Genomic DNA, 27,825 nt, shown 5'->3' with positions numbered 1-27,825 from the left:
GGCCCCGTCAGCCTCTTCAATCTGCTCTTCCAACTTCTGAGCTTGGTTTAGGTTGAGCAGGGCACTGTCCTGCTGCCACTGCCCAGGAGTTTGGATTGAGCCAACCTGCCTGCTGCAGCCGTCAGAACATGCCCAGACAGAGCCCAGTCCTGGCCTGGAGAGACAGGCCTGGAGCAGCTGCTGTCTGCAGGGACCCTGGGAGCAATGCTGAGCCCTGCTCAGGGGCTGACAGGTGTCTGGGAGAAGGGCACAGGAGCACAGGGATTGGCACTGGCTCTGCCAGGCACTGATGCCAGTGGCATAGGGAGGGGCTGTTGCCAGTGCTTGGTTTGATGTGCTTCTAATCTTGTCATGATAAGTCTTGATTTTTTTTTTCCTAAATAATGACATGATTTTTATTTCCTAAATAAAAAACATGAGCTATTAATAAGTAAATAAAGGAAAAGTGATCACACAGTGGTCAGCTTTGCAGGTCGTGTTCCCAGAGCTTCTCACTTTAAATGCTTTGAGCCTGTCAGCCAGTGCTGACCAAGCATTTTTGGGGAGCAGCAGTGCTGGGTTCCCCATCTTGTGGATATCCTAAAGGGCCCTAAACCAGCCCCTGCCCTCCCAATTGCCTCTGCTTTGTGTGCTTAAAAAAGAGCCCAGGCTGCAGGCAAAGAGGCTGGTCAAGACTTGCTGTCTACAAAGCCTCAGGTCAGGGTAATGCCTGAGACAAAAGGAGACAGTTATAAAATCAGAGATGGCAAGCTAAAAACCAATCCATTGCTGCCTGAATCACCCCTTGCTGTGCTACATGGCTGTTCCCAAGTGAGCTGGCACCTCATGGCAGCCCTCTCCAGAGCTTTGCCTGCGAGTGACCCCCAGCCCAGCCTTGGGGGCCAGCTGAGCTCTGCCTGTGGGGCAGCTGCAATGCCTTGGGCTGCCCAGCCTCAGCAGGGGTGAGGGTTTTGGTGAGAGAAAGGCCCAAATCCACCTCCTCTCTTTGGAGGCACAGCTTGTCCCTGCTCCTCTGTACATGCTGCAGGGCAAGAGACCCCAACACTGCCCTATTAATGGCCAGCAGCACCCCCAGACCCCATTCTGAATTCCGCTCAATTTTCAAAGGAAAATTTTGAGCCCCCCACCAGGACTGAAAAGAAAATTTGAAAGATACCTCAAGAGAAAAAAATTAAGATGATGATTTTGACCCTAAATCACTCTCCTTCATGTTTTTTTTTCTTTAGGTCCATCTTTCAGCTCCTAAGTGCTGGGGGTTAATGATGCTCTTCAACACCATCAAATTGTGCAATATTTAATTTCTTGGAGGAATTTCCCCCCATCACCCTGCTTTGAAAACCCTTTCTCTCTGCTCCTCAAGGTTTTTTCTCATGCTGCATTACATCCACCCATTACCCTGCTGTTATTTTGCTCTAAAGGTACATCTTGAGGCTTTTATGAACCATATTTGAGCTCCCTGACGACGGCACTCGGGCAGATGTAATCCAGCATGACAGAGCGTGTGAATGCCATAAAGTGCAGGGGGAAATGTGGCCAGCAGGGACCTGGCTGGCTGCAGCAGCACTGGGATTTCATGCCCTGATGAAGGGAGGAGGAGGAGGACTTGACCTGAGCTGGGGCAAAATATAAGCTGCCAGCCAGGCAAATAAATCTGTGTTTGGCACTGAGTGGAAGCCTAAACAGTCAGGCTGAGGTATTCAGGCAGGGAATTCACAGCTCAGCTTGTTTGGGTCAGTCGCTCAGGAGAAAAGGAGGGGTGGTACTTGTGGAGCACAAGGGCTCAGCCTGACTGTGAGGTGGAAGTTACTGGGTGTGTAGGGAAGGTTTTGGGGTAAAAGCAATGTTTCTCTCCAGTGCAGGGCCTTTCCCATCCAGCAGAATTGTGACTGTGAATGCTCAGCTGCAGACTGCTCTTCCCAGGTCACTGCATGGTTGGGGTCCAAAAGGGATGTCTGGGGGCACCTGGTCTTCCTCCTGTGCTCAACCACCCACAGTCAGCTGCCCAGCACCCTGTCCAGAGGGCTTTTCAATATCCCTAGGGACAGAGACTCCACAGAATTCTGGGCAACCCATTCCTGGGTCACCCTCTTAGTGAAATATTTCCTGATGTTCTGAAACTCCTCCTGTGTTTGGGATTGTGCCTTTTGTCTTGTGCTGGCTCTCCTGGAGGAAATAATAGCAAGAGATCAGAGATGAAGTGGTGATTTGGGACTGCTTCAGGTGAGCTGCAGCCATGGGGAAGGGAAGTGCAGCAGCCCAGAGTGGGGTGTGCAGCTGGGGGCATCCCTGGACAACATCCACCCCTTGGAAAAGCACTGCAAGACATGGTGCCTGCTCAGTTCTCTGCTCTGCTGGCACTGTGGAAGGATGCCCAAGGGGAAAGAAACTGAGTGCAAACAGTGTTGCCTGAACTCAGGAAGGGAAAATAGCGCAGCTATGCACAGAAGAGCTGTAGCACAGAATTGGAACCTGAGTTTATTTCACATTAGTCGTCTTGTTGTGCCTCCTAACATCCTGAAGCAGTGCAGCAGTGAAGGGGAAGTGCACACCCAAGGCTGATGTAAGGATTTACCCATGCTGGGAAAAAAAATAGGGACTCCTTGTCCTTTTTAAGTAAATAGTGTAAAACTAAGTGGGCAAGCGCTTTTGAAGGGAGGTATTAGGATCTCCACTGCACAAGGAGAGTTGCAGTGAGTAAGTCCAGGCAAGCACTAGTTATGAGAAAAAGCATCAAGCTGGCTGGATACTTGATCCAAACAACAGGCAGGGTCTGTTCTGCAGCTGAGAGAGTGAATGGAGCTGACAGAGTCATGTATGACTAGCAATGCTGCCAAGGAAGTATCACAACAACAGGAATTGCAGTTTTCCAGTTCCTCAGCTGGGGCAGGGATGGGATGTGGCCATTGCTGGGGTGAGAAACCTCCCTTCAGACATTAGAACAGGGATTTAAACTATTAAACAATTCAATTGCCACTGACCTTTCTCCCCAAAACAGCTTGGAAGGTGGCTTTTTAATTTATTTGACAATTAATGGAAAATGTATTTTTCAGCAGTAAAATCCTATACTTGACTGTGTCCCTCAATATATAGTTACTTCAGCATTTTATGCAGGAGGTTGCTCAGGGTATAAAATCATTGATAGCATAGTTTGAGTGCAAGCACTGAGGGGGAAATTACCCTTACAAGCAATCTCCTCAGCTCATGCCCTCCCTTGCTTTGGCTGTCATTTACCAGGGACGTGTCCTTGTCCCTGGATTTGGTGTCTGTCCTGCCAGCTGCAGCTTTTCCCTGGCCCCCCAGCATTTGGCATTGTGACCCCCAATGAGGCCAATGTGGCACTGGAGAGGGAAACAGAAACGCAGCACCCATGAGGGAGCAGGGGCTGGCTCAGCTGGAGGTGTCTGTGAGAGCTCAGCTGTTCTGCCCACTGGGAGTGTCTGGGGGGCAAAGGAAGGTGTCAGTGAGCAGGATGCAGACCCTGCAACCAGGAGCAGAGATGGGAGTGGGCACAGCACAGCCCAAGGAAACTGCAAGAAGGTGATGGTGTAACCAGAGTGGGTGGTGAGGAGCTTATCAATAAACCTGCTGATGGGTTAGTAACCACATCCCCACCACCACCCAGAGCCCTGCCTGGCCTTGGCACCATTCTGTACTTGGTGCTGCACAACACTTGGGTGCCCGTGGACAGCATCCCAGGGGAGAGGCCAGTGCTGGTACTGGGGAGCATTGCCAATGCCAGGTCACTGCTGCCCCTGTGGTACCAATCCCCCCCGAGGAACAACGTCCAGTGGTCCAGAAGTCAGTCTCTGGTCGCACAGGATGTCCTCCAGCACCTGAGGGCTGCTTGAAAACACTGCAGGGCTGTTAAGACAACTCAGGGTGAAACACATGTTTTTGCATATAGGCTTGATGCCTGCCCCCAGCAAGTCCTGAGATGACCAAAAGAGGGGAACATCCATCAGCACTGCTAATGCTTTAATATACTGTGTGTCAGAAAATATGTGTAGGCTTAGCTAACAGTAATGCTGAGGTCAAGGGAACAGTGAAAACAATGAAGACATCCTCTTAAGCAATAAGAACAATTAAATAAATAAATAATTTAAAATATAAAATTAAAATTTTAATTTTTGCTGGTTTTTGAATCCATCTCCTGGTGGCTCTAAAATAAGATCAGGGCACAAATAGCAGCAGCAGTAGAAAACCCAGATGGTGTACTCAAGCAAGCAGATGGTGCACTAGTATGTCACACTTATCACTGTCACTTACTTTTTTATTTCTATTACCGTGGACCTGTGGACAGTCCACACCTGTAATCAGTATTTGTGGATTGGATTCTTTTAGTTCAGTAAACACTATGTTTCACATACTCATAACAAATCTGTTTGAGAGGTGATTTCTCCCTGCAGTACTGCCAGGGCTCACAAAGTCTTTGATGCAGTTAATATTTTTTTTGTGAAGAAACATATTTTTGGGAGTGAAGAAGGAAAAAAAAAAAGGCAGCGTGTGTTTACTCTATCGGCACACTGGGTCTAAAATAGAGCAGGAAACAGTTTTTGTGGCTCTTCTCTTAAAGCCTTTCCTTTTGTTGTAACCTGGCTATGTTTCCTTACGCTGTGCTGGCTGTGTCCCCACTCCTTGGATGCTTACCCATGCACCAGAAGCTCAATCTGCTTCTGAAAGCGAACACCAAAGATGCAGGCGAGGAAGAATTTGACTTTTGACTCAGAGCTGCTGGGGCCAGCCCGTGAGGGCCGTGGTTTTGTCCTGGCTTTGGGCGCAGGCTGCTGTCTGTCCCGGGCTGTCCCTGCTGGCAGACACGTAGGCGGACAGCGGCGTTCGCTGCGCCATGCGATACCCGGCACAAACGAGATGTCCCCTCGGGCAGCTGGCCACACGCAGCGGGACAGAGCGGGGGACAGCACGTCTGCCCTGCCCTTGCCTCCGAGTCCCTGCCCCGAGCTGCCCTCGGCTCCGCCGGGAGCGTGTCCCTGTCCCCGCAGCGTGTCCCTGTCCCCGCAGCGTGTCCCTGTCCCTGCAGCGTGTCCCTGTCCCCGCAGGGTGTCCCTGTCCCCGCAGCGTGTCCCTGTCCCCGCAGCGTGTCCCTGTCCCTGCAGCGTGTCCCTGTCCCTGTCCCCACAGCGTGTCCCTGTCCCTGCAGCGTGTCCCTGTCCCTGTCCCCGCAGCGTGTCCCTGTCCCTGCAGCGTGTCCCTGTCCCCACAGCGTGTCCCTGTCCCCGCAGCGTGTCCCTGTCCCTGCAGCGTGTCCCTGTCCCTGCAGGGTGTCCCTGTCCCCGCAGCTTGTCCCCGTCCCTGTCCCCGCAGCCCGAGCCTGGCGGGACCCGCTGGCTCCACAGCAAAGAGGCAACTCCCCAAAACGTCCCTCAAACACACTCGGTGTCAGCCAGACCAGGCTTTGTAAAAGCCCGTGGATTTATCATCACTTTTACATTCTGAAATTATTCTACCACGAAATATTTCTTGTCTGCCTGCTTTCTTTTATTCTCTTTTTCTTCCCATCTCTATTCTTCATAGTTATCCCTTTTATCCCTTTCCCCCACTATTTCTCAGAGATACCTTGTATATAACTCTGACTATAAATACCTTTTGTATCTCTGCTGTTCCCCTGGTGAATCCCTCTGGTCCTTGTCCTGCTCCTGCCCTTGGCCAGGGGCTGCTGCAGTTTCCATCAGCTGGTGACAGACACCACCTGACAGAGCTCCCCTCTGGTGGGGCATTTCTCCTCTGCCTGCTGCTGCCTGCCCAGCAAGTGTGGTTTGGGACAATCTGGGGCTGTGGCAGCTCTGACTGCTCTGTCCTTCACAATAGAGCAAGGAGAGGGGACAGAGATGCATCCTCACACGTCTCACCACATGCATCCTATCACAGTCTTTCACTTCCTCCCATGTATCTTCTCATGGCCCCTGCACAGGAGCTCTGATTGTAGTTATCTATATTTATTTAGACAGATATCTATATTTATTTAGCCATTTGCTAGGCTCTGTGTGTTTGCTACAGTAGCCTGCTGCTGTATGCAGCCAGCTCAGATGCTGCTGCCAAAATGCAGTAACTGTAGAGCTGCACCCCAGACAACTGCTTTGGTCTATTTTTAACTACTGGTAAATATTAGGAAAACTGTCTGAGCCCATAATATTCTCCATTCAGTCTCTTTTGAATGGTTTATGGCATAATTAGCTACAAAAAGGGAATGGGGGAGAGCTGCCTGCATGACCTTTTGTTGTTCTCCATCTCCAGTATTAATTATTTTCCCTGCTACTCACACAGGATGTTTGATTCTTTCTTGTCATCCCAGCCAAAAGGATAAGATAACCAGAGCAGAGCCTTCTCAACCCTGCGCTGCAGCCACTTACATCTGCTCCTTCCTACCTTGGAACAAAGGCATTGTGTATCTCCAACAAAGACAGCTTTTCTCTGAAGTGTTTGCCAGGGATCTGAGTTAAACAGCCCTTTATAAAACCACACAGTCCTCGGAGAGCCCCATCCAGAGAATACCACAGCAGCAGCAGCAGCAGCGCTGCAGGGAGGGGGGCTGGTGCAGGATGGCCCTGCTGGGAGGGACACCACCTTGCCACAGCCAGGCAGGGACTGTCACCTTGCCACAGCCAGGCATCCCACAGTCACTGACGTGGGGAGGCTGCTCTGAGCTCTTTGGAATGGAGTACTGAGGATACCTGGGCTTTGTTCCAGGTTACCACCTGCAAGGAGGGAAACTGCAGCCAGCATGGATCATCCCAAGGATCTCACTTGTGTGTTGCTTGGAAGCTGTGCTGCTGGGTGAAACCCACGGCGAAATCAGTGGGTGTAGGCACAAGTATAAAGAAGCAGGATAATGTTAACTGCTTTATTATTCACCTTGATGCAGCCTTGGGAAAGGAAAGAAAGCAGGGAGAAGTAGGAGTCATGAGAGAGGGAGAAGCTCTAAAGCTGCCAGGGCTGGGGACTCAGGCTCTGTGGGGTTCAGACTCCTGATATTTGACATGAGGATGAAGGTGCTCCTTCCTCACCTAACACTGCCTCAGCTGGCAGCAGCAGAGAAAGGCAAACTAGATGACCTTGGTAAGAGTTCCACAGATTTATTTTAAAAACTTGAGTTGCCATTTTTAGCTCAGCAAGGAGAACATAATCAAGCACATTTTCCCTGTAGCACAAGTTGGAGCACAGACCTGTAACATCACTTCTTTCAACTGGTCTTGCATCCACGAGCTGCAGCGAGGACTCCTGGGGAACCTGGAATAGGTAGGCAGAGTCTGTGGTGTGTGACATGGGAAACACCCTGTTGGGAGTCAGGAGAAATGATTCCACTCTACTTCCCTGTGACTGCTTCTTCCCTGGTGAGGTGCTGTGCTGCCTTCAGATGCTCTGACTCAATTAAAAGTCTCTGCTGGCAATGACTAAGGCTGTGCGAGTGAGTGCTTAGAGCAGGAGCTGCATGTGCTACAACAAGCAGCAAGGAGAAAAACACAAGCCATTCCCAACAACAGCAGAACTGGAAAACATGCAAAATAGAACAGTATTTTCCTAATTTTACAATTCCCTAAAGGTTATTCTTGAAAAGGATCCATGCAATTGAGAGGCACTAACCCCGTGTCCCCACTGTGCCACCTCAACTGTGCTTTTTAGTCACTGACAGCATTTTCACAAACTTTTTCCATTCTCTGTCACACAACCAATTCCCTCCTGTGAGTGAACAAAACTCTCCAGTGTTAGAACTTGATTTGCAGTTTGAATTATCAGCATTTTCCTTCCCATCCCACAGCAGAGGCCAGGGCTCCAGCACAGCAAGTCTCATGCAAATACAGAGAGAAAGCTGCTGGAAACCCATGCACAGAGAGCTGGCCAGGGAGATCCCTTTCACTTCTTGTTTGGTGAGCTGGGATGGGCCAGTGCTGGGAAAACTGAAATGTGCAGCAATGGAGAGCAGGGATGAGCACAGTGCAGTGAAGCTTTAGAAACTGCATGGACAGCAGGGAAGGATGGGAATTTGGAGCAGCTGTAATGGAACAAATAAACCCCAGTGGCAAAATGAAGCTGACAGCAGAAGGTGCCCAGAGGTTCAATATGATTCTCTGTGTGGACACTTGAGGATGTAACATCTTGAGAAACCAGGGAAGGAACAAATAGAGATAATACAGCAGGATAAAATGCTTTTTGCTGTCCTCATTCTGTGTCAAGGAGGCATAGGGGAAGGGGCAGGGTGGGCTGGGATAGTGCTGGCAAAGCCAGCAGCCATCGGAGGCCTGCAGGACCCACATCTGTCCTGTCCCTGAGATGAGACACAGGTATGACCCTCCCTGGGGACCCGGGTCTGACCCTCCATAGGGACCCAGGTCTGACCCTCCCTGGGGACCCAGGTCTGACCCTCCATAGGGACCCAGGTCTGACCCTCCATAGGGACCCAGGTCTGACCCTCCCTGGGGACCCAGGTCTGACGCTCCCTGGGGACCCAGGTCTGACCCTCCCTGGGGACCCAGGTCTGACCCTCCATAGGGACCCAGGTCTGACGCTCCCTGGGGACCCAGGTCTGACCCTCCCTGGGGACCCAGGTCTGACCCTCCATAGGGACCCAGGTCTGACCCTCCCTGGGGACCCGGGTCTGACGCTCCCTGGGGACCCAGGTCTGACCCTCCCTGGGGACCCAGGTCTGACCCTCCATAGGGACCCAGGTCTTTCCTGTGCCATGGCAGGCTATGAGATGCAGAGCTGCCCCAGCTGTGCTCGGTGCCACCACTGCCAGCACTTTGTGCTGCTCAGTACAACCACAAATCCTGCTGGGAATCACAGGGCCAACACACTTCAGCTGCCACTGGAAAATGAAAACAAGGGCTGGGGACAGGAAAAACTGAAGAACGCACATTTTTTAATAGAATATATGTTGTGACTTGAAGGCTTTTAAGAGCTACATCCTGGGCTGGCCCAGGGGAGGCCTTCGAGGGATCCACCTTGGGATTCACCAACGGATCCAATGATCCATAACACTGACCCTTCACGGATTTTGGGAGGGAGTTTAGGGCTATTTGTGATCCCAAATCTTTCATCCGGCAAAGCAGTGCCGTGGCCGGGCAGGCACCCGACCCCTTCCCTGTCGTACGTGGCAGGCAGGACCTCGACGGCAAAACTGGCAGCGGGTGGTGGGAAGCTGCGGGAGCAGGGCCGCTGTTCCCAGACGGGGAAGCTGCGGGAGCAGGGGCGCTGTTGCCAGACGGGGAAGCTGGCAGTGGTTGGCGGGAAGCCGGCGGTGGTTGGCGGGAACCCGCGGCACCGGCGGTGCTCCCGCGCACGCACGCGGCCGGCGGTTGGCGGGAGCGCTCGTGCCGCGCCGCACGCACCGCTGGAGGGGCGGGGCCCAGCGGCGGCTCCGCCCCCCGCGCGCGGGCATTCCCGGCCGCCGCCCGCCCCCGACCTTTCCCCCAGTTTCCAGCGCGCGCTCCCCCGCCCCTGCCAGCCCCGCCTCCGCCCCGCCTTCCCGCCGGCCGTGCCCACGCGCCGCCCTTCCCGCCGGCACGCCGCGATCACGCCGCCCGCCGCCGCTCATTGGCCGGGCGCGGGCGGCGACGGGCGCTGATTGGCCGGGGCCGTCCCCCCCGCGCTGTTTGGCGCAGGCCGCGCTCGGAGCGCTCCCCCAGCGCACGGCCGCGCCGCTCCCGGCGGGCGGGGCCGGGAGGAGGCGGCGCTGCCGGGTGCCGCTCCCGCCGCTGTGTGCGCGCCGCTGCTCCCGCCGCTGCTGCTGCCCGGGAGCACCGCTGCCAACGCCGCCCGCCCGAGCCGCGCCATGCACGGCTCGCCCTGCTCGGACATGGGAGATGCGCCCGCGGTGAGCACCGGGCGCGCGGAGGGAGGGAGGGAAGCGGGGGCGGTGGGGATGGCCAGCGCCAGTGCAGCCCGGGCACGTGCTCGGTGGCGGGGACCGTCCCCGCCTCGGCCGGGACCGCTACTCACCCGGCGGGGAGCGGCTTGGTTGGGCAGCGGGCGCAGGGCGGCTGTGCCAGGGCAGAGCCCTCAGGAGGGGGTGTTGCTCCGGTCACCTGCAGGGAAGGGGGGCGGCCCTCCCTCAGCCACCGTGCGGGGGCGGCGGCAGGGTGGGAGCTGCCCTCCGCCCCCTTCTCCTCCTCCTCCTCCTTCCTTTCGCGCCATTCTCCCTTCGGTGGCACCGCCCGGCCGCGGGCAGCCGCCATGGGGCGGGGAGCGGGTGGGGGCCCCTGCGGGCGGCGGGAGGCGCTGCCTGCGCTGGGACCCGCGCTGCCCCCGCGGCACCGCCCGCCCGCTGCCCTGCAGCCCGCACTGCCCGCGGGATGGGTCCTGCCCGGGAGCGACCCGCGCTGCCCGCATCTCCCTGCCCGCCCACCATGCTCCCTGACCGTGCCCCATCCTTCCCACCGGCGACCCGCCCTGCCCGTGCCCATCCTGCCCGCGCTCCCGCCCATCCCTGCCGGTGCCCATCCTGCCGGCATCCCGCACGTCGTTCCCGGCGGGGTGATGTGAGGACAGGCGCCCGGCGCGCTTGCCCATTTCCCTGGCAGCAGCCGGCGAGCCCGCGCTGCAGCGCTCGTCTGCAGAAAGAGCTTTTTTTGTGAGGGTGTTTTTTTGGATTTCGGGGTGTTTTTTGAGGAAGCGAGGCACTTTTTTTTTAATGTTTCTTTAGGGAAAGCTGCTGTCCTGAAACGTAGGGTTGGAGAATATAAGCCTGTGAGCTTGGCTGCTTGCAGGCGCGCTTGGAGGAGCACTGGCAGACTGTCTGCTCGGTGCAGAGCCTCGCCTGGCGTGGCCCCGTGTGACAGGCGATTGAGGTTCAGGCTTGCAGGCACACATCGTGTTTTCCTCTCACTGTTTTTCAGTGGAAATTCTTAGAAGTCTCTCTCCAACGTGTTAATTGCTTTTAACCCTTCCAGCCCCCAAATCATGACATCTCCATGCCTGGTACCTCATGTTGTAGGTGAAAGTCCTGTGTGAGTGCAGTACCAATATTTTTGATCCATTTTGCTTAGCATATTTGCTTGCACATCCCTAGAGTGTAAACACAGCTTTCCATCTTTGTGACACTGTTGAATAAGGGTCATTCCGCCTTACTTACCTCAGTAACAAAATCCATTAACTTAGTGTACATGCCTTAGTGTCCCATGTCCTTCTAGGGCTTGAGGCCATGCTCATGGTGTGGTGTTGCCTTTAGAGTTAAAACCTTTTTCCTGCAGTACATAAACACTCTGTGTAACAGCAGTGGGCTCAAGAGGCTTGGTCCACACTTCTGAATCTCAGCCTTCAGGTTAGTTGGTGTTTCTAAAGACTGGAGGAACCTGGATGCCTAGTTGAGACTGAGCTGGCATGTGAGTAATAACCCATCAGGCTAGCATAGCTTTTGGAGCCACTGCCAAGCACTGTGAGAGCTTTGTGAAGTTTGGATATCCTTGTGCAGAGAAGTCAAGTGTTTTGCATGTGTACACATGCACACAAAAATATTCTGTGATGCTTGCAAATGGAAACAAGTCAGTGTGATTACATTTGTCTTTGTTTTACTCAGAGTGTGTTTTAGATACCTAGCACCTATGTAGCATCAGGCCTTTCTGAAGTACAATGCAAACAGTTCTACTGTACTTAGAAAACTATTTTCCTTCCATCTTTTCCCCATCCTGGCTTCCCTGTTAAAAATAAGATTAAAAATCTTTTGTGATGTGCAGTACTCCAAGTCAATGATCATACCTTAAAAGCATCTTACTGGCAGCTGAAATTTATTTTCTAAATGTTTCCAGAATGAGATTAGTGCTGAATAGTCTTTTGGATTCAGGAAACAGCCTTCTCTAAACAAGGTTCAAAGTCAGGATTTTCCTCTTTTATGCTTGTATGGAAGCATGGGATGTGTTTGTTCAGAGCAGTGTCATCCAGGAAAGTAAGCTTGTAAATGTGAGCCACACACATATGTGTTCTTTTCCTGGAAAATCACATGTCTTCCTTTTTTTTTTTTTTTTAAGAGAAGGGAATGTGGAGACGAGCTGCTCAGGGGAGAGTGAGAGATGAGCCAGTTGGTAAAAGTCTTGCCACGGGCATGGGATCTGTTTCAGTTGACCTTCATTGTGAGCAGACAGCGTGTGGGTGGTGTCAGTTTTGTCCTCTGACTTGTGCTAACAGCCAGTAATCCGATTGCACTCAGGTTGACATTGTGGACATCTACGAGTCCATCCGGGAGCGGCAGCGCCATGACAGCGAGAGGTCCACCTGCAGCACCTTGGAGCAGAACGACATCGAAGCTGTTGAAGCCCTTGTTTGTATGAGCTCCTGGGGGCAAAGATCACAGAAAGGTGACACATTAAAGATAAGGCCCCTCACGCCCTTCTCGGATTCTGGGGATTTCACAATGCACGCCGAGGCTCCGGCTGAGTTACCAAAGGACTGTCTATCGACACTGGTAAGAAAAGCATGAACACCAAGCAAATATGCCCAACATGTGGGTGTCACATCCCTGCAATGCTTTAAATTGGCTGGAAAAGACAGGCTTGCTCGGGTGTCCCTTTGCCGCAGCCTGTGCTGTGCACAGAGCAGTGAGGTGGGCATGTTGAATTTGTGGTTTTTTGCTGTCTCTGGTTTAGCAAATGTAGAGGCTTTTGTTAAATTTAGGTGTGAAAGCCCTTGCTGACAGATTATTGGATTTGACAGGGATGTCGAGATGGCTGTTGTAGGTTCCTTGGAGCACTTTGAGTAGGAATGGCAGAGTGAGCCTTGGTGATTTGGCATCAACATTTCTGCAGGCACTGTATGAAAAAAGGCCCTTGATGATGTTATGCTTCACTGGTCATTGTAAGAGAAAGTACACGTTGCCATTATGAAATAGGCAATTTAATTAGTTTCTGTACGATGTGTTTGTACATGTAGTCTGTTATTTCTCCAGACACTGGTCCACTCCAGCTGACTAATGTTGGTTGAATCCAATTTTTTTTCTTTTGTTTCAATTTATGTTGCAACAAAAGTAGTTATTAAAAAAAGGCTTGGTGCCATTAGGGTTTTAGATGGTTAAGGCCCATTTCAACCAGTAGGCTTCTAGTATGCAGTTGCCAGGTAAAAGGGGAATAGTAGAGGAAAGAGGCTGAGATAAGAGCAGCCTGACAAGCAGCTGTCATAATATCTCCTGCTGTTCAGTGCTGACACTGTCTCTTGGGCAGCACAGGAGATACCCTTCAGTGGGAAAGGAGGAAGAAGAGGTGATGGAGGAAGACAGCATAGAGAGAAATGGATGAATAAGAAGGGACAGAGCAGTTTCATTTGTCTTTATATAAAAGGTAGCCATGAAACAATGAGGTAATCGTTGAGAAAAGATCTAGGACTTGCTGGGAGCTTGAAATAGAAAAGTGGAGTATTGCTATCTATTGTTGGTCTCTTTATTCTGCTCATAGCCTCTTACAGCTGTGCCCATTGCTGAGAAGGAAGCAATGAAAGACTTTTTTGTGGTGCAGTGAGTGTACTTGCAGTGTTTTATGCAGGTTTACATCTGCCTCATTGCCTTCCTTTTATTAATACACTTCTGAGCTTAATCAGAATGGCCATGAGATAAGGCAATGTAGTGTCCTGGTGTTGGCTAGGATAGAGTTAATTTTCTTCCTAGTAGCTGGCACAGTGCTGTGTTTATGATCTAGAATAGAATAGTGCTGGTAACATACTGATGTTCCAGTTGTTGCTGAGCAGTGCTTACCCCACCTAGGTCAAGGACTTTTCAGATTCCCACCAGTGAGGAGGTGCACAGGAAGCTGGGAAGTAGCGTGGCCAGGACAGGTGATCCAAACTGGCCAGGAGGATATTCCATACCATAGAGTGTCATGGCCAGCGTAAAAACTGGGATGACCAGTGATGTTGGGAAGGACCTGGGCATTGGTCAGTGGATGGTGAGCAATTGTACTGTGCACCACTTGTTTCTCCTGGGTTTTATTGCTCTCTCTCTTTGGTACCTCCCTGTAATAATAATTACAATTGTTGTTATTATATTTTAGTTTATTCCAATTATTAACTTGTTTTTGTGTCAACACATGAGTTTTAGCTTTCTGATTCTCCTCTATGACAGATCTGACCAGACTGCTGAAACAAATTTGTTATCAGGATTCATCTTATTAGTTTATTAGTTGTTGATCACAGTGTTGAATTATTTGCTATCAGGGTTGTTGTGTTATGTAACAATTTACTTCTTGCGTATTTTCCCCCTAGTGTTATGGTATCATCTCTGGGGGCTGGGCTAAGGTTATCATTTTGTTGTACTTTGTAACACTGGATTATGTGACAGCACAGAACTGCTGCCCTTGAAACTAATCTGGTTTTCATACTCTCAGCTCCTCTGTCATCACCCCTGTACTTGGGGAACCATCTATTAGAAACTGCCAATAGTGACACTGTTTGCCTTTCTGCCTTGGAGAGCCAACCATTGCAGAAGACACGCACAATCTTCCCCTTCTTCTCCAGGCATGGGAATTTTGGAAATTTTGAATATCCTTGGGATGCTGAAACCATGGTCTTTGAACGACCAGGAGCTGGGAATGTGGTTCAGGTCTTGTTTAGGGTTAAGCAACTGTTTGTGGCTGCTCAGACCCTGGCATCACACATGCAGTGTGACCACTCAGACCCCAGCAGGGGATGATGCAGCTGAGCCAGAGGATGAGCTTGTGCCATTATCAGTTTCCTTGTACACAAGAAGAAATGGACACCAAAGTCAGCTCATTTAGTGAAGGAGGATGAAGCAGGGCCATCACAAAAACTGGATGGAGGAAGAGACAGAACAAGAGGTAACCACTCAGTCCCTGTCCCTGAGGGGTGTGAAGAGGTTTTAGCTGCTGTCCAGGTGTGCACATTATCACCTGGCTGCTCCAGTGGGGCTAGTAGCTGGAATTAGGAGATAGGGAAGCCAAGCAGTTGGGATGACTTCCTAGGAAAGAGAGCATTGACAAGGTGATTGGAAAAATGTCACAAATCTTCAGCCTGTGGAGGCAACTCGCTCAAGTGTGAAGGAAAGGTACCTGAGGGAATTAGCTGTACCAGAGGGGTTTTTTATGACATGAGCAAGGCACAGTCACCCACAGATCCAGATGAAGTCAGTGTGCCCAACCCACATGGCAAAACTTTGAACCATTTGCCATGGACTGATCCAGTTCCAGAACACTTGTGAGCAATACAGCAGCAGAAGTTTTTGAGAAAGGGAAGAAAATAGTCCAGATCTCTCTGAAAGCTGCCATAAAACAAAGTAAGCTCCAGGAGCCTGCATAGCAGATCCAGTTTTTAGGAATAAAATATCAAGGTGGATGTCATCAGATCCCAATGGATTTGATTAACAAAATAGCAGATACACTTCTACCAACTAGTAAGAAAAACACAAGCTTAGGCATTGTGGGTTTTTGGAGAATGCACATTCCAAATTACAGTCTGATTGTCAGCCTTCTCTGTCAAGTGACCCAGAAGAAGAGTGATTTCAAATGGGGCCCTGAACAACAACAAGCCTTTGAACAACTTAAACAGGAGATAATTCATGCAGAAAATTAACTCTGCCCCAACCCTTGGGCCAGTCCAGGCCGGACAAGATACAAAAATTGTGCTCTAGACCACAGCCAAAGAAAATGGCCCTACCTGGAACCTCTGGTAGAAAGCACAGGGGAGAATTGGTCAGCCTCTAGGATTTTGGAGTCAGGGGTACTGAGGATCTGCAGCCCACTGTATTTCAGCTGTAAAACAGATACTGGCAGCTTACAAAGAGGTTCCAGCTGCTTTGGAAGTGATTGGTACTGAACACAGCTCCCCCTGGCATCCTGATTCCAGGGCTAGATGTGCAAAAGATGAGTCTCCTACACATGACATAGGCTGATGCTGTGTGGAATCAGTGGGTCTTGCTGGTCACACTGGGTGCTCAAATAGGAAACCTCAGTCATTGTGATTACTTCCAAGACTCCTGGGATTGGTGAGAGGGCAGACTCCTGGATGCCACCTGGTGAGGAGATGACATGTGCTGAAGAGACTCTATTGTGTAATAAGTTACCCAAAAATGAGAAACAATATGCCCTGTTTGATTCCTGCTGAGTTGTAGGATAGCATTGAAGATGGAAAGTGGCTGTATGGTGTATTCTACAAAAAATTACAGAAACTGCTGAAGGAGAAGGTGAATTGAGTTACTTTGCAGAGGTGAACATTGGCTTTAGACACTGCTGCACAGGAAGAACAGCCAATGCTTTATCTCTGTACTGATTCACGGGTGGTGGCAAATGCCCTGTGGTGGTGGTTGCAGTGATGGAAGCAGAGCAGAAGTAAGCCCATCTGGGCTGCTGCCTTGTGGCAAGATACTGCTGCCTGGGTGGAGACCCTGCTTGTGAGGGTACATCAGTGGATGCTCATGTACCCAAGACTTGGGCCACCAAGGAACATCAAAACAACCAATGGGTGGATCAGGCAGTTCTAAGATTGAAGTGGCCCAGGTGGATCTGGATTGGCAGGATTCACCAGAGTGAATTATTTATTGCTTGGTGAGCCCATGACATCTGAGGCCATCAAGGAGGAAATGCAACGTGTAGATGAGGTGATGATCAAGGGCGGACTTAACCATGGACACTCTTGTAGGGCTATCCATAGTTGTGAAACATACACTTCAGTTATTTAAGATGAGCAGTTAAAGCCTCTTTGGTGTGGAGGACAATGGCTGAAATATAAATATGGCGACACTTGGCAAATGGACTCTATCAGACTCCCACAAACTCACCCAGGCAAGCGCCATGTGCTTACCATGGTGGAAGCAACCACTGGATAACTGGAACCATATTCTGTGTCCCATGCCACTGCCTGGAACACTGTCCTGAGCCTTGGAAAGCAAGTCTTATGGCAACATGGCACCCCAGAAAGAATTGAGCCAGACAAGGGGCCTCATTTCCAAAACAACCTCACAGACACCTGGGTTGAAGAGCGTGGCATTGTGTGGGTTTATCACATACCCTATCATGTGCCAGTCTCCAGGAAAATTGAATGATAGAAGAGACTGTTACTGAGAGCAATGGGTGGTGGGACCTTCAAACAATGGGATACACATTTAGCAAAGGCTACCTGAGCAGTCAGCACTAGAGGATCTGCCAGCTGTGCTCAAGCAAAAACTTCTGCACAGTGTAGAAGAGGATAAAATCCCTGTAGTGCACACAAAAAAGCTTCTGGGGAAAACAATCCGAGTTATTCCTGCACCAGGCAATGACAGCTTCAACCATGGGATTGCTGTTCTGAAGGACCTGGCTGCACTTGGTGGGTAATGTGGGAGGATAGGGGAGTCCAAAGTTTTGTTCCAGGGGATCTGGTTCTGTGTGAGAACAGCAAGTGATTTGGACTGTATGATGCTAATTGCTGTATAACACTCATGTCACCACTGCTGAGCTGGCTACACGCAACATCAGGGGTATTACAGTAGGAATCATCCAGATTAATGAAGAACAAACTTTGATGAAACTGGACAAACAGTGATGGAATGAGAAATAACTTCAGTAGGCAGCAGTCCAGCATAGCACACCATCTTTCCTGCCCTGAATTGGAGCCCAAAGCAATGCATGAATGAGCTCAGCAGATGTTTTAGAGGGATGGCCCACAGACTAAGGGAATGATACCTGTATCAAAAGTCAAGAAAAATAATGGTGGTTAATTGGGATGTATTGAAAAGTTTGGGCATGATGTAAATGGCATAGAATATGGGGTAGATATTGTCCTGTTTTCAGCTGGGATAGAGTTAGTGTTCATCCTAGTAGCTAGCAGAGTACTGTGTTTGGGATTTAAGGTGAGAATAATGTTAATAACACACTGATGTTTTACAGTAAGCACAGTTCAGCAGCACTTAAACCAAGGACTTCTCAGTGTCTCCTGCTCTGCCAGTGAGGAGGAGAAGCCTTGTGAGAGAGCATGGGTAGAACACTACTGACCAATCTGGCCACAGGGATATTCCATACCATAGAGCATTGTGTTCAATGTATAAACTGGGGGGAGTTGGCCAGAAGGGGCCAGTCACTGCTTGGGATCAGGCCAGGTGGATGGTGAGCAGTTGTACTGTGCATCATTTGTTTCTCTTGAGCTTTATTTCTCTCTGTCTTTTTATCTGCGTTTTTTATATTTTTATTATTGTATTTTCCTGTATTTGAATTATTAATTTGTTCTCATCTCAACCCATATGTTTTACCTTTTTCTAATTCTCCTTCCCATTCATCTGGGGATGGAGAATGAGTGAGCTTCATGGGTGTTGGTTGCCATCTGGGATTAAACCACAGCAGTATACTTTTTTCAGTTTGTCCTAAGAGGCACATTCTGAGATGCTGGGAGAGGGTGTGTAATTTTATTTTTCAGAGTAAAAATAGGGGAAAACTGTGCTGTGGAATTACACTGATGCACACTGGTGTGGATTTTTTTTTGCAGTGCATGACCCCTCCGCACAGCCCTGACTTTGTTGAGATGTCGGCAGCCACGCTCCTGTCCTCACAGGTGACTTACTCCAAACCAAGGACTGTCATGGCAAACACAGCTGCCTGCTCAGTCACGTCAGCCACCGGTGCCTCTCCCACACCCAAGCCATCTGTTCCCAGCGTGGGGCCACCGTGCAGGCAGAAGCCAGTGATCTCTGAATTCCCTGCTCCTCAGCCCTGCAGGGCCATGGCAACAAGTGTCATACGGCACACAGGTGATAGTTCTGCTTACCATCACATTCCTGCTGTGCAAGAGCAAACCAAGGTAACTTCAGGCTACAGCGCTTCCAGAGACTGGTGTGGAGCAGATGACCCAAAACATTCCAGACTGCCACAGGACACGTGGGCTGCGGATGATTTGATCAACAAAACCTCTCCGGCACATCAGCCTTATGCACATGACTCCAGTGATATTGTGACCAATAAAGGGCAGCTACCAGTCCGGCCTGTTTCGCCACAAACCCACTTACCAAAGAATTGTGAGAATGACTTGCAAAAAAGAGCTACCCCAGTGACACCTGCCCCCGTCTCAAGCCCCCAGGTTCTCTGTCAAATGATCCCTTTAAATGGACAAAGCAGCATGATTAATGCCTATGTCAAGCCTTCAGCTCCAGCACTCTCAACTCCCATGAAGCCCATCTTGCCCCAGACAGCCCCGCTCCCCCAGCCTGTGCTCATGGGCCCCTCTGTGCCTCAGGGGACTGTCATGTTGGTTCTGCCACAGCCCGCTGTCACGCAGGCACCGCCGTGCCCGCAGGCCCTGGTGACTGTGGGCAGCACCAAGCTCCTGCCCCTCGCCCCTGCTCCCGTGTTCATCGCTTCTGGCCAGACCTGTGCCCCCCAGGTGGACTTCTCCAGGCGGAGGAATTACGTGTGTGACTTCCCCGGCTGCAAGAAAACCTATTTCAAGAGTTCCCACCTCAAAGCCCACCTGCGCACCCACACCGGTGCGTGCGAGGGGCTCTGCTCGTGTGGGGTGCTGAAATGCGGGCTCTTTGCAAGGAGGGGCTGGGAAAGGGAAGGAGCAGGTGATGGGGAAGCTTTTGCTCATCTCGGGGATGGAAGGAATGTTCATTCTCCGTGGACAGGCAAAACAAGATGTACTTTGTTCTGAGACCTCAGCTGACCCTGTAGTGTTAGTTGAATTTCACAGGCTTTAGCTGGAGTGAAGCTTTGCTGTCTGTGTGCATGTGTTTAGATCTAAGTGGAATCCTGCCATCTGGACTAGATGGAAATGAGTTGTGCAAGTCCCTTGTTTTGGAGCTTGGGGAGGTCTGGTGTAGGCATAACACAGTACAGGTAGTTGGTCTTAATTGTTACATGAGTAAAAGAAAAGAGAAAAAACTGGGGGTTTTTTTGTTCCCCCAGAGTTTTGTGTAGGATAAATGGGAATGCATTGAGATTCTGGGCTGCTGCGTCAGGAAGCAGAGCTCCTATGGGAATGTAACAGTTTATTCAGTTGCAAAAGGGGAATTTTAGTAGTAAATGAAAATTAATTGTAATTAATATGAAGTGATTTGCTCCATAAATTGGGTCAGTGGGGAAACAGTCTATATGTGTTTTACTTACTCTTTTTCTGCTTCCATGATCTTGTTAAATTAAAACTAACTTTGAGTTCTCAGGGATTATTTTTGATGTTGAAGGATAGACAGAACTATTCTATACTAATCTCCCACTATGCCTATTTTTGGTTTTCCTTGGCTTTTCTCCCCTGGCTGCTGTTACCCCACAGTCACTGGTTTATTGGGTGTCAGCTTGTGTGACAGGAGTTGCATTAGTTTGGCAGCTTTTCTTTACAGTTCCTTTGGGGAAAGAGCTTAACCTCTACATGAAGCTGATAATTCTTGTAAACCATAATTCAGAGGTAGAATGATGCTTCTGCTCCTGGCTTGAGAGGCTGCTGAATTAAACCGGTGGCTCCAGGATAAACAGACTATCAGCAAGTGCCTTGCTTTGTGCGCATGGCTGATCCATAGGGAGCCTGTGTGTGCCCCTGTATCGTGGTTAAGACATCAGTGGCAGGTGAAACACACTGACCCCTCACTAGCCAGTTCCCATTACAGGATCAGGAGGAGGAGCAGTTCAGCTTTCTTTTTCTGCCTTTTCTCTGCACACTGACTAGCTAGATCATAGCACATCCAGAAGACACAGACTTTACTCCCAATACCTGGAGTGAGAACACTCCTGTGGGGCTTCCTTCCTGTTTGAGCCCCTTCTCTTCTGCTCCAAAGTGTCCCCAAAATCTTGGGCCACGTGGTGCATGTTTATCTGGAGCCCTGTGGGAGTTGCAGGCAGTAGTTGCAGTTGTGGTTGTTCAGGACAGGTGGGATGTTCAGCAGTGGCCCAGGATGAGCAGCAGCTGATGTGGGCAGCCTTGCTTCCATTCCTGGTCTCTGGGGGCTGGCAGGACAGGCTTTGCTTGGGAGTGCTTGCTGGTGTGTTTGTGTGCAGGACTGGATCACTGGAGCAGCAGGACCCTGAGGCTCCATTCCAGGCTTCCTGTTTGCCCACAGTATTTGTGGATGACATGCTGCAGCAAGAGAGATATGGATGCATGGGGATGGGGGCAGGGGCTTGCTTCTAGTTCAGTCAGCAGATAAGGCAGCTTTATGAATGCTCTATTTCTTTAAACTGGGATTTTTGACAACTGAAAAACCAGCCTTGATTAAAGAACACTAAAGAGAGATACAAGGAAATAAGTAGAAATGATAGCTATTATTTTTCTCTGGAACAGAACTTTAGCTTAATCTTACATTGACTACACAGATAAGCAGTTCTGTGAAATCACTGGTTTCTGCAAGGCAGATTTTAATTTAGCCCTTTGATAAGACTGCAACACAGCTTCTCAAAAGTAACAAATGCTTCCTTTATGTCCTGCAGGGGAAAAACCTTTCAGCTGCAACTGGGAGGGCTGTGACAAGAAGTTTGCCCGCTCGGATGAACTGTCGCGGCACCGCCGGACGCACACGGGCGAGAAGAAGTTCTCGTGCCCGGTGTGCGAGCGCCGCTTCATGCGCAGCGACCACCTGACCAAGCACACCCGCCGCCACATGGCCACCAAGAAGACCCCCAGCTGGCAGACAGAGCTTGGCAAACTCAGCAGGATTGCCACGGCAGAGAAACCCAAGAGCAGCAGCAGCAGTGCGCTGAGTATGCTCATCCCCGTGCCATCACCTGCCTGCCAGGGCTAGAGTGAAGAGGCACATTCTGCACACTGTCTGAGGATCAGGAAGAGCTCTGATGGCAGCAGCAGAATGGGCAATGGCTTTTATTTTCCTCGTGTTTGTGTGTACTTTAGTTTCCTGCAGTTTAGGTCCTCTGTTGATAGTGCTATGTGAGAAATCTATCATATTTCCTCATCCCTTCCCTGTTGGATTTTTTTTCAGTACTTGGGCAATTGCAATCACCAGCACTTCAGGAAAGTAGAACTCCTTGGAAATTATTTTGGCAATAGGTTAAAAAAAGTTGTAATGCTTGCTGTTAATATTTTGATGGACAGTAAAACAGGGTGGTTTTTAATTTTTATAGTACTATTTTCTATACCAAATATATTTTGTATTTGTTCATTTTGGTCTTGTTATGCAGGCAAATTACTTGCATTAGTAGGGCTGCGCTAGATGAGACCCAGAGTTTTGGAAACTCCATTTCAGTAAACCCAAACTATTGCATTCAGAGTGTTTTATAAACACTTACCATTTGATAACATACTGGTTGGTTTTCACACTTGCAAATCCTGATCCTGCCATGGGCTAGTGCTCTTACACCCTCCTTGTGCAGGTAGATTGAAGATCAAAGTGAGTCAGTAATTTTTAAAACAAACCAAACCAGAATGACATTATTTGAGAATACAAGTGCTGAAATCCTCAACATTTTAGGAATCCATACCCTTTGCCAAGTAGAAGCCAATGTGGCTGTTGGTAGAAGCATTCTCTAGTCCACATTCCACTGAAGCAAAGTTTGGAGGAGCCAGACTGCTCTGATGGAGGTAGAAGCACAAACACTGTTTAGAAATGTTGACACTAAAAATTATGCTTTATTTTTGGTCCTACTAAACCAACATATCAAAATAAACTGAAAAATGCAAAAATGGCAAGATAGCCCATAAAAAATTAGTGGGTCTCTCTTTATATTTTTTTGAGTAGAGGAGAAATAAAAAAATTAAAGGGTTTTTTTGTATTGTGGATGCTTGTGCACCTTATAGTTCAAGGCTTTCTTTTACCTGTATCAATGCACCAGAGGAAATACTAATGTGTCTTGAGTTAAGAAATAGCCACCATGTCAACTTGATGATGCTCTTCATGTGGCCTTATACTTCTCCACAGTACTTTGTATAAAATCACCCTTTTCTATTAAACAATACACTCTCCCTGTTGAATGGATTTTCTTTTACACAAAGTGTAATGGTAGTTAAGAAATGGAACCAATGGCTGCAGGAGTGCTGTGTTGTAATATCATGGTGTGAGTAACAAAATGCCCGTAGCACAGTCGGACTGCTCCATTCCCAAGGGCAGGAGGAGTGTGTCTGTACTGTAGCAGAGCTGACAGTACAGCAAAGCACCAGCTGTTTTGCTGGGAGACAGCTTCCCCCCCTGAATGAAATATTTCTGGAGTGCTTATCCCTTCTGGACTCTTCTCCCTTCAGCCACTCCTGCACTGAAGCTTAGTTGAGCACTGAGGAGGATTGTTCTTCCTATATGCATCAACTGTCCATAACTAGGAATGCATTCCCTCTTTTACTGCTTTGTTCTGAAATCCTGGTCTTGCTTCCCAGGGTGGGCAAAGCATGGATCTCATCTATGGAAGTGCTGACTTGGCAGAGACCTGTTTCAGTTAAAGCAGATTATGTCATTATTTTTTACACTAAAATCTATAGTTATAATTAACAGTGGTAAGTTTTCAAACTGCACTAAATTGGAGTATTGTGCTAAGTGTACTAAGTTTTTGTGCCTGACCTTGTAAAGGCCCACACCCTGTTCACTGACACGTGCTGTAATCCTAGTGTACGTGCCAGTGGGTGTGTGTGGACCTTGCTTTGGACTCTCCAAAGGGCTCAGCTGGAACCTCTTTGCCTGGTGAAGTGGATCCTCGTGGTGTTGCTGTTCTCTGTTGCTACCTAGTTTTCCAAGTTTCTGTGGTGAACAAAGATGTTGCTGCTCTTACTTTTTTTTTTCCTCAGAAATCTCTTAGAAGAAGAAGTCTGGCTTTTGGATGCTGTTTTTGCATGCTTTTAACCAGGGGAAGCATGTCCTGTCTCAGTTTAGTAGCCAGTTTAGCACTTCATTTTTTTACAGACTGATTATTTATGGTGCTCACCTGAGAAAACAATTTGGAAACTCGTGTCATAATTATATAAATTGTCATGTTTTTTGCATTACGGGGTGGGGGGGGAACAGTGGACTTGGAGAATACAGACTTTTCAAAAGTGTGTCATGTATGTGTGTCACGATGTGGAAAAGCAGCTGCTCCCTCCTTGTTTGGGTGAGGCTGGCCTGCAGTTCCTGGCAGCCCGCTCTGGGATGTGTGGATCGTTCCCTGTGGATGTGCGTGAATAGCTGTGCCTGTGTCTGCTCTGCCTGTTCCTTCCTGCTGCTGTCTAAGGGTTATTTATGGATTAAGCATGACTGGCATAGCTGCTGTCTTTGCACTTTACTGCCTGAACTCTACTGTTCTGGCTTTTTATTTTGAGCCTATATTTTACGGAAATGGAACTGCATTTTTGTACGTGTTTTTAACTTTTATTAAATAAAATGTATGTAATGTGACTGGTTTTAAGTCATAAAAAAAAATCCTGGATTTTCAGGTTTCATAGGCGTCCATTCCAGAACTATGTCGATCCTTCAGGTTTAGGTTGTGTGTCTAGGCCAGTGGCAGACTTTGGGGCTTGCTAATTCACTTCCCTGTAAAGGCTGGATTTTTTTGATCCTGTTGTAAATTGACCAATGCTCACTTGTTTATGATTTTACACCACTCATCTCGTGGTTTTGGTAGAAGGTGCACACCCTCAGCAGGCCTTGGGGCTTCTCTCTGCTCTCTGGGGACAAGAGTTCCCAGCTCCACACCACTTCCAGCCTGGCCTCCAGCATCTGGAAGGGATGTGCTGGGTGCCGCTCTGTTCGTGTCACAAGCTGTGCATGGAGTGAGTGCTGGAAATAAAGCAGAGACAAGAATTTAGCCCTGAAAGTGGCTGTGCTAGCCCAAATTCTTCCTGCTCTGGTGGGGACATGGCAGGCTGGGTGTTACCCCCCAGTCTCAGCTGGAAAGGAGGTGACCAGTGATGGTGACAGCAGCAGCAACTACCTACATTTTTATGCTGTTTCCCTCTGACCAGTTCCTGAACTGCAGAAATGTTTACTTCCAGCAGAAAGGGAGAAGGTGTCACAGCCTTTCTCTGCTCAGTCTGTGCAGCCCTCAGCTGCTCAGCCCTCAGGGAGTGACCTGGAAGCAGTGACTCAAGGCTTTGTCCACAGAAAGGCACATTGTTCTTGCATGTGTGAGGAAGGTGAAAAGAGATCTCATGGATGGTTCTGCTTTCCCCTCAGAAGAAAAACTGGAAGGGAAAGCTTAGGTGCAGGTTTAATGCTCTGGCAGAACAGCACAAACTTCAGCCCCATGGCTCTGCAGTTTGTCACAATGCCTTTTGTCTCCCAGGGGAAGATGTCTTACCTGTCCCTACTATTTTTCAAGGAAGATTTTTCTGAGCATCCAATTATATCCCTAAGAATACTTGTTTTAGGTTTTTGGTTTTTTTTTTGCTGATCTTTATTTTGTTTCCCTGGCTTTGTTTATGTGAAACATGGCAGTGGATTTCAGTCTGTGCTCACCTTCCTGCTTTTCCTTAGACCCAAGCTGTGGTCTGAGCTGTCCCATGTAGCCAGGAGGTGCACTCAGTCCACATCCTAATGGGGCTGGAGTCTGAAACAGCTTCATCCAGTGAGAGAAAACAGCCTACATACAAGAAAGCCTTCCCAACTACCCCTGTGCTGACACAAGCATTGTTTGGGGCAAGTCTTTCTGTCTTGAAGCCATTCTAAATCCATGAAAAGGAATCATTTTCTGAAGGACAGTGGATTTGTGCTCAAACATGTCTATTGGCTTATGCTTCATCTTGCAGACAGTGGCACTGCTTGTTACACACACCACCCTGTGTGGTTGTACAGCCAAGCCCTGGGCTGAGCAGTAGCCTGAGCTGTCTTGAAAACCCATGAGCACTGATCCTCTTCAAGCCTGGGACTGTGAATCCTCTTCAAGCCTGGGCACTGGCAGAGTGAAGCCACTCTGATGCTGCAGAGGTGGCTGAGGTGGCCCATGCTGCAGAGTGGTTGCACTTGGTGTGCTCCTCCAGCTGAGGCCACAGCTCTGGCAAATTTTCCCTTTCCAGCTGTGAAAGCTGCACCCAACATCCTTCATCTGTCATCTCATGAGCAGAGTCCTGCCCCAGGGTTGCCTCTGGCTTGAGTTCATCTGCAAGGATAAACCTTCAGGCTGGTTTTGAAGTTTAACCTGTGAGCCCATCTGCCTGTTTACCTTCCATTCACATCCAGCAAGGCAGCTTGAGGCAGGCAGGCTCTGGCTGGGAGAAGGCAAATTGCTTCCATGTCTGCAGCAAGAGTAAATCATGACTCAAAACCCAGCAACTTGCAGGCTGAGGAAATGGTGAGACGGTCCAGGGGGAAGCTGCAAAGCCTCAGCCACATCTCACAGTCCAGGCTGTCCTGGGATCCTCTGTCAAATGCAGCCTTCCTCCTCTTCTGCTTCAGCCCTCAGGTGTAGAAGGAAATTGCTGACTTAAGTGCTGATGTGTGCAGAAGGCAATGGACACATCTTAAAACATGCAGAAAACTTGAGGAAACTGGAGCATACCCTTTCCTGGGAGAGTTTGTCTCAGATGGGAAGAACACCTTAGGTTTAATTGTTTCTCTTGTAGCATCTCTTGAGTTCAGAGTGACTTCTTCTCTGTTGGTTATCACTGCCCAGATAAATCCACTTCACCCTGTGCAAATAATTGCCATGTCCTGTGTCCAGGGTGAGGTGAGGGGGAGCCCTGCTGTGGATGTGGTCCGTGCCAGGCAGCTGGCCAATGTGGTGGGCAGCTCCATGAGGTTCCTGTGGCACAGCTGCAGGCCTGGGGGCCCCTGTGCCCCCCTTGCTGGGGCAGAGGCTCTGTCTCAGCAAGGCTCTCTTGCTCCTTTTGGACTAGTGCAAAATGCAGCATGTAGCATTTGTCTTTGTTAGATGAATAATGTAGTGATTTGGTTAAAAATAATAGCCTTTTGCTGGTTTATTAATGGAGATTAATACTGTCAGGTCAAAAGCACTTGTCAGCTATCCTGTCTTATACTGTGGGTATTAAGCAGGAGGGTAGTTTCCAAAATGATGAGTAAGAGACTCTCCAGAGCCCTGCTTAATTCCAGCAAACTGTTTTAGGGGTAGGAAGTACTGGCAAGCTGAATAATTTCTTGTCCTTCAAGCAGTTGTGATTTGATGGTGGTTATAGAGAAATACCATGAAAAGAAAACAAACTTTTCAATAATTCAGCTGGTTGGATATCAGCATTTGTAGGGGGATAGGATATAAGAAAATAAAGATAGTATACAGAGTAACCTTACTCCTAAGGAGTTGCAGCTGGGCGATTATTGAAGATTAGGAAGAGGCCTGACTTTACCAGGTCACAGCTGTAACCAATGAGAAGAAGTGTGCTATAAAAGAGTGGGCTGGGTGATTGAGAAGGGAACTGGAGTCAGTTGGCTAATGTGAGAAGAAGAAGGAGTCAGTGCTCTGAGGAGCTGCCCCCAAGAAACACCAAGACGATAGGAAACTTTTGTGATAAGGAGACAACAGTATGGAACCCCTGCAACAAGATGACAGCATCCCTGAGATGTGGCAGTGATCTCTATAGTGTAATTGTCCCTTTTCTGAAAAACCCATTATTTCAAGAAGCTTCTCTTGAAATCTGTTGTGGGCACAGCTACTGCTTTCATACTGTTATTCACCTACAAATGATCTGGTGTCCTATTTTCTGTGAGCAAAAGATGGACCAAAAGCAAAGTTACACTGACACCAGGTAATTAAACTGTAGTTGTGGCTTCCCAGGCACCAGCCTCACTGCCACTGTCCCTTTTGGGCATGGAGCTGGGTGCAGGTTTGACCGAGAGGGAGGAGATCAGTCCCCATCAGTTCTTGGGCAGACTGGGAACCTGCTTGGGTACCACCATCCTGTTCTGCATGGTGTGAGAAGACAGATGGCTGTGGGCTGTCTGCGCTGGCTGGCTCTGTGGTCTGAGCTCACATCATTTTATGGCACAGAGAAAGCCTGCAAGACCATACCGCAGTTTGAGGTCCCTCCTTGTATCCCCAAAGTTCTTTCTTGCACCTTTTC

At 49.3% G+C, this 27,825-nt stretch overlaps 1 protein-coding gene across 1 annotated transcript; it reads left to right on the top strand.

Annotated features, from left to right (window-relative positions):
• The first annotated feature begins 9,733 nt into the window (after nt 1-9,733).
• KLF11 (KLF transcription factor 11) lies at nt 9,734-24,211 on the top strand. Its single transcript, XM_066545855.1, has 4 exons — nt 9,734-9,829; nt 12,158-12,412; nt 18,403-19,396; nt 21,330-24,211. Exons 1-4 carry the CDS (start codon nt 9,788-9,790, stop codon nt 21,638-21,640), a joined length of 1,602 nt encoding a protein of 533 aa, XP_066401952.1. The 5' UTR covers nt 9,734-9,787; the 3' UTR covers nt 21,641-24,211.
• Nucleotides 24,212-27,825: the final 3,614 nt, after the last annotated feature.

This window comes from Molothrus aeneus, chromosome 3 (genome assembly GCF_037042795.1).
Source record: "Molothrus aeneus isolate 106 chromosome 3, BPBGC_Maene_1.0, whole genome shotgun sequence".
Lineage (NCBI taxonomy): Eukaryota > Metazoa > Chordata > Aves > Passeriformes > Icteridae > Molothrus > Molothrus aeneus.
Note: the sequence above shows the minus strand (reverse complement) of the source record. Positions and strands in the feature narration are given on the sequence as shown.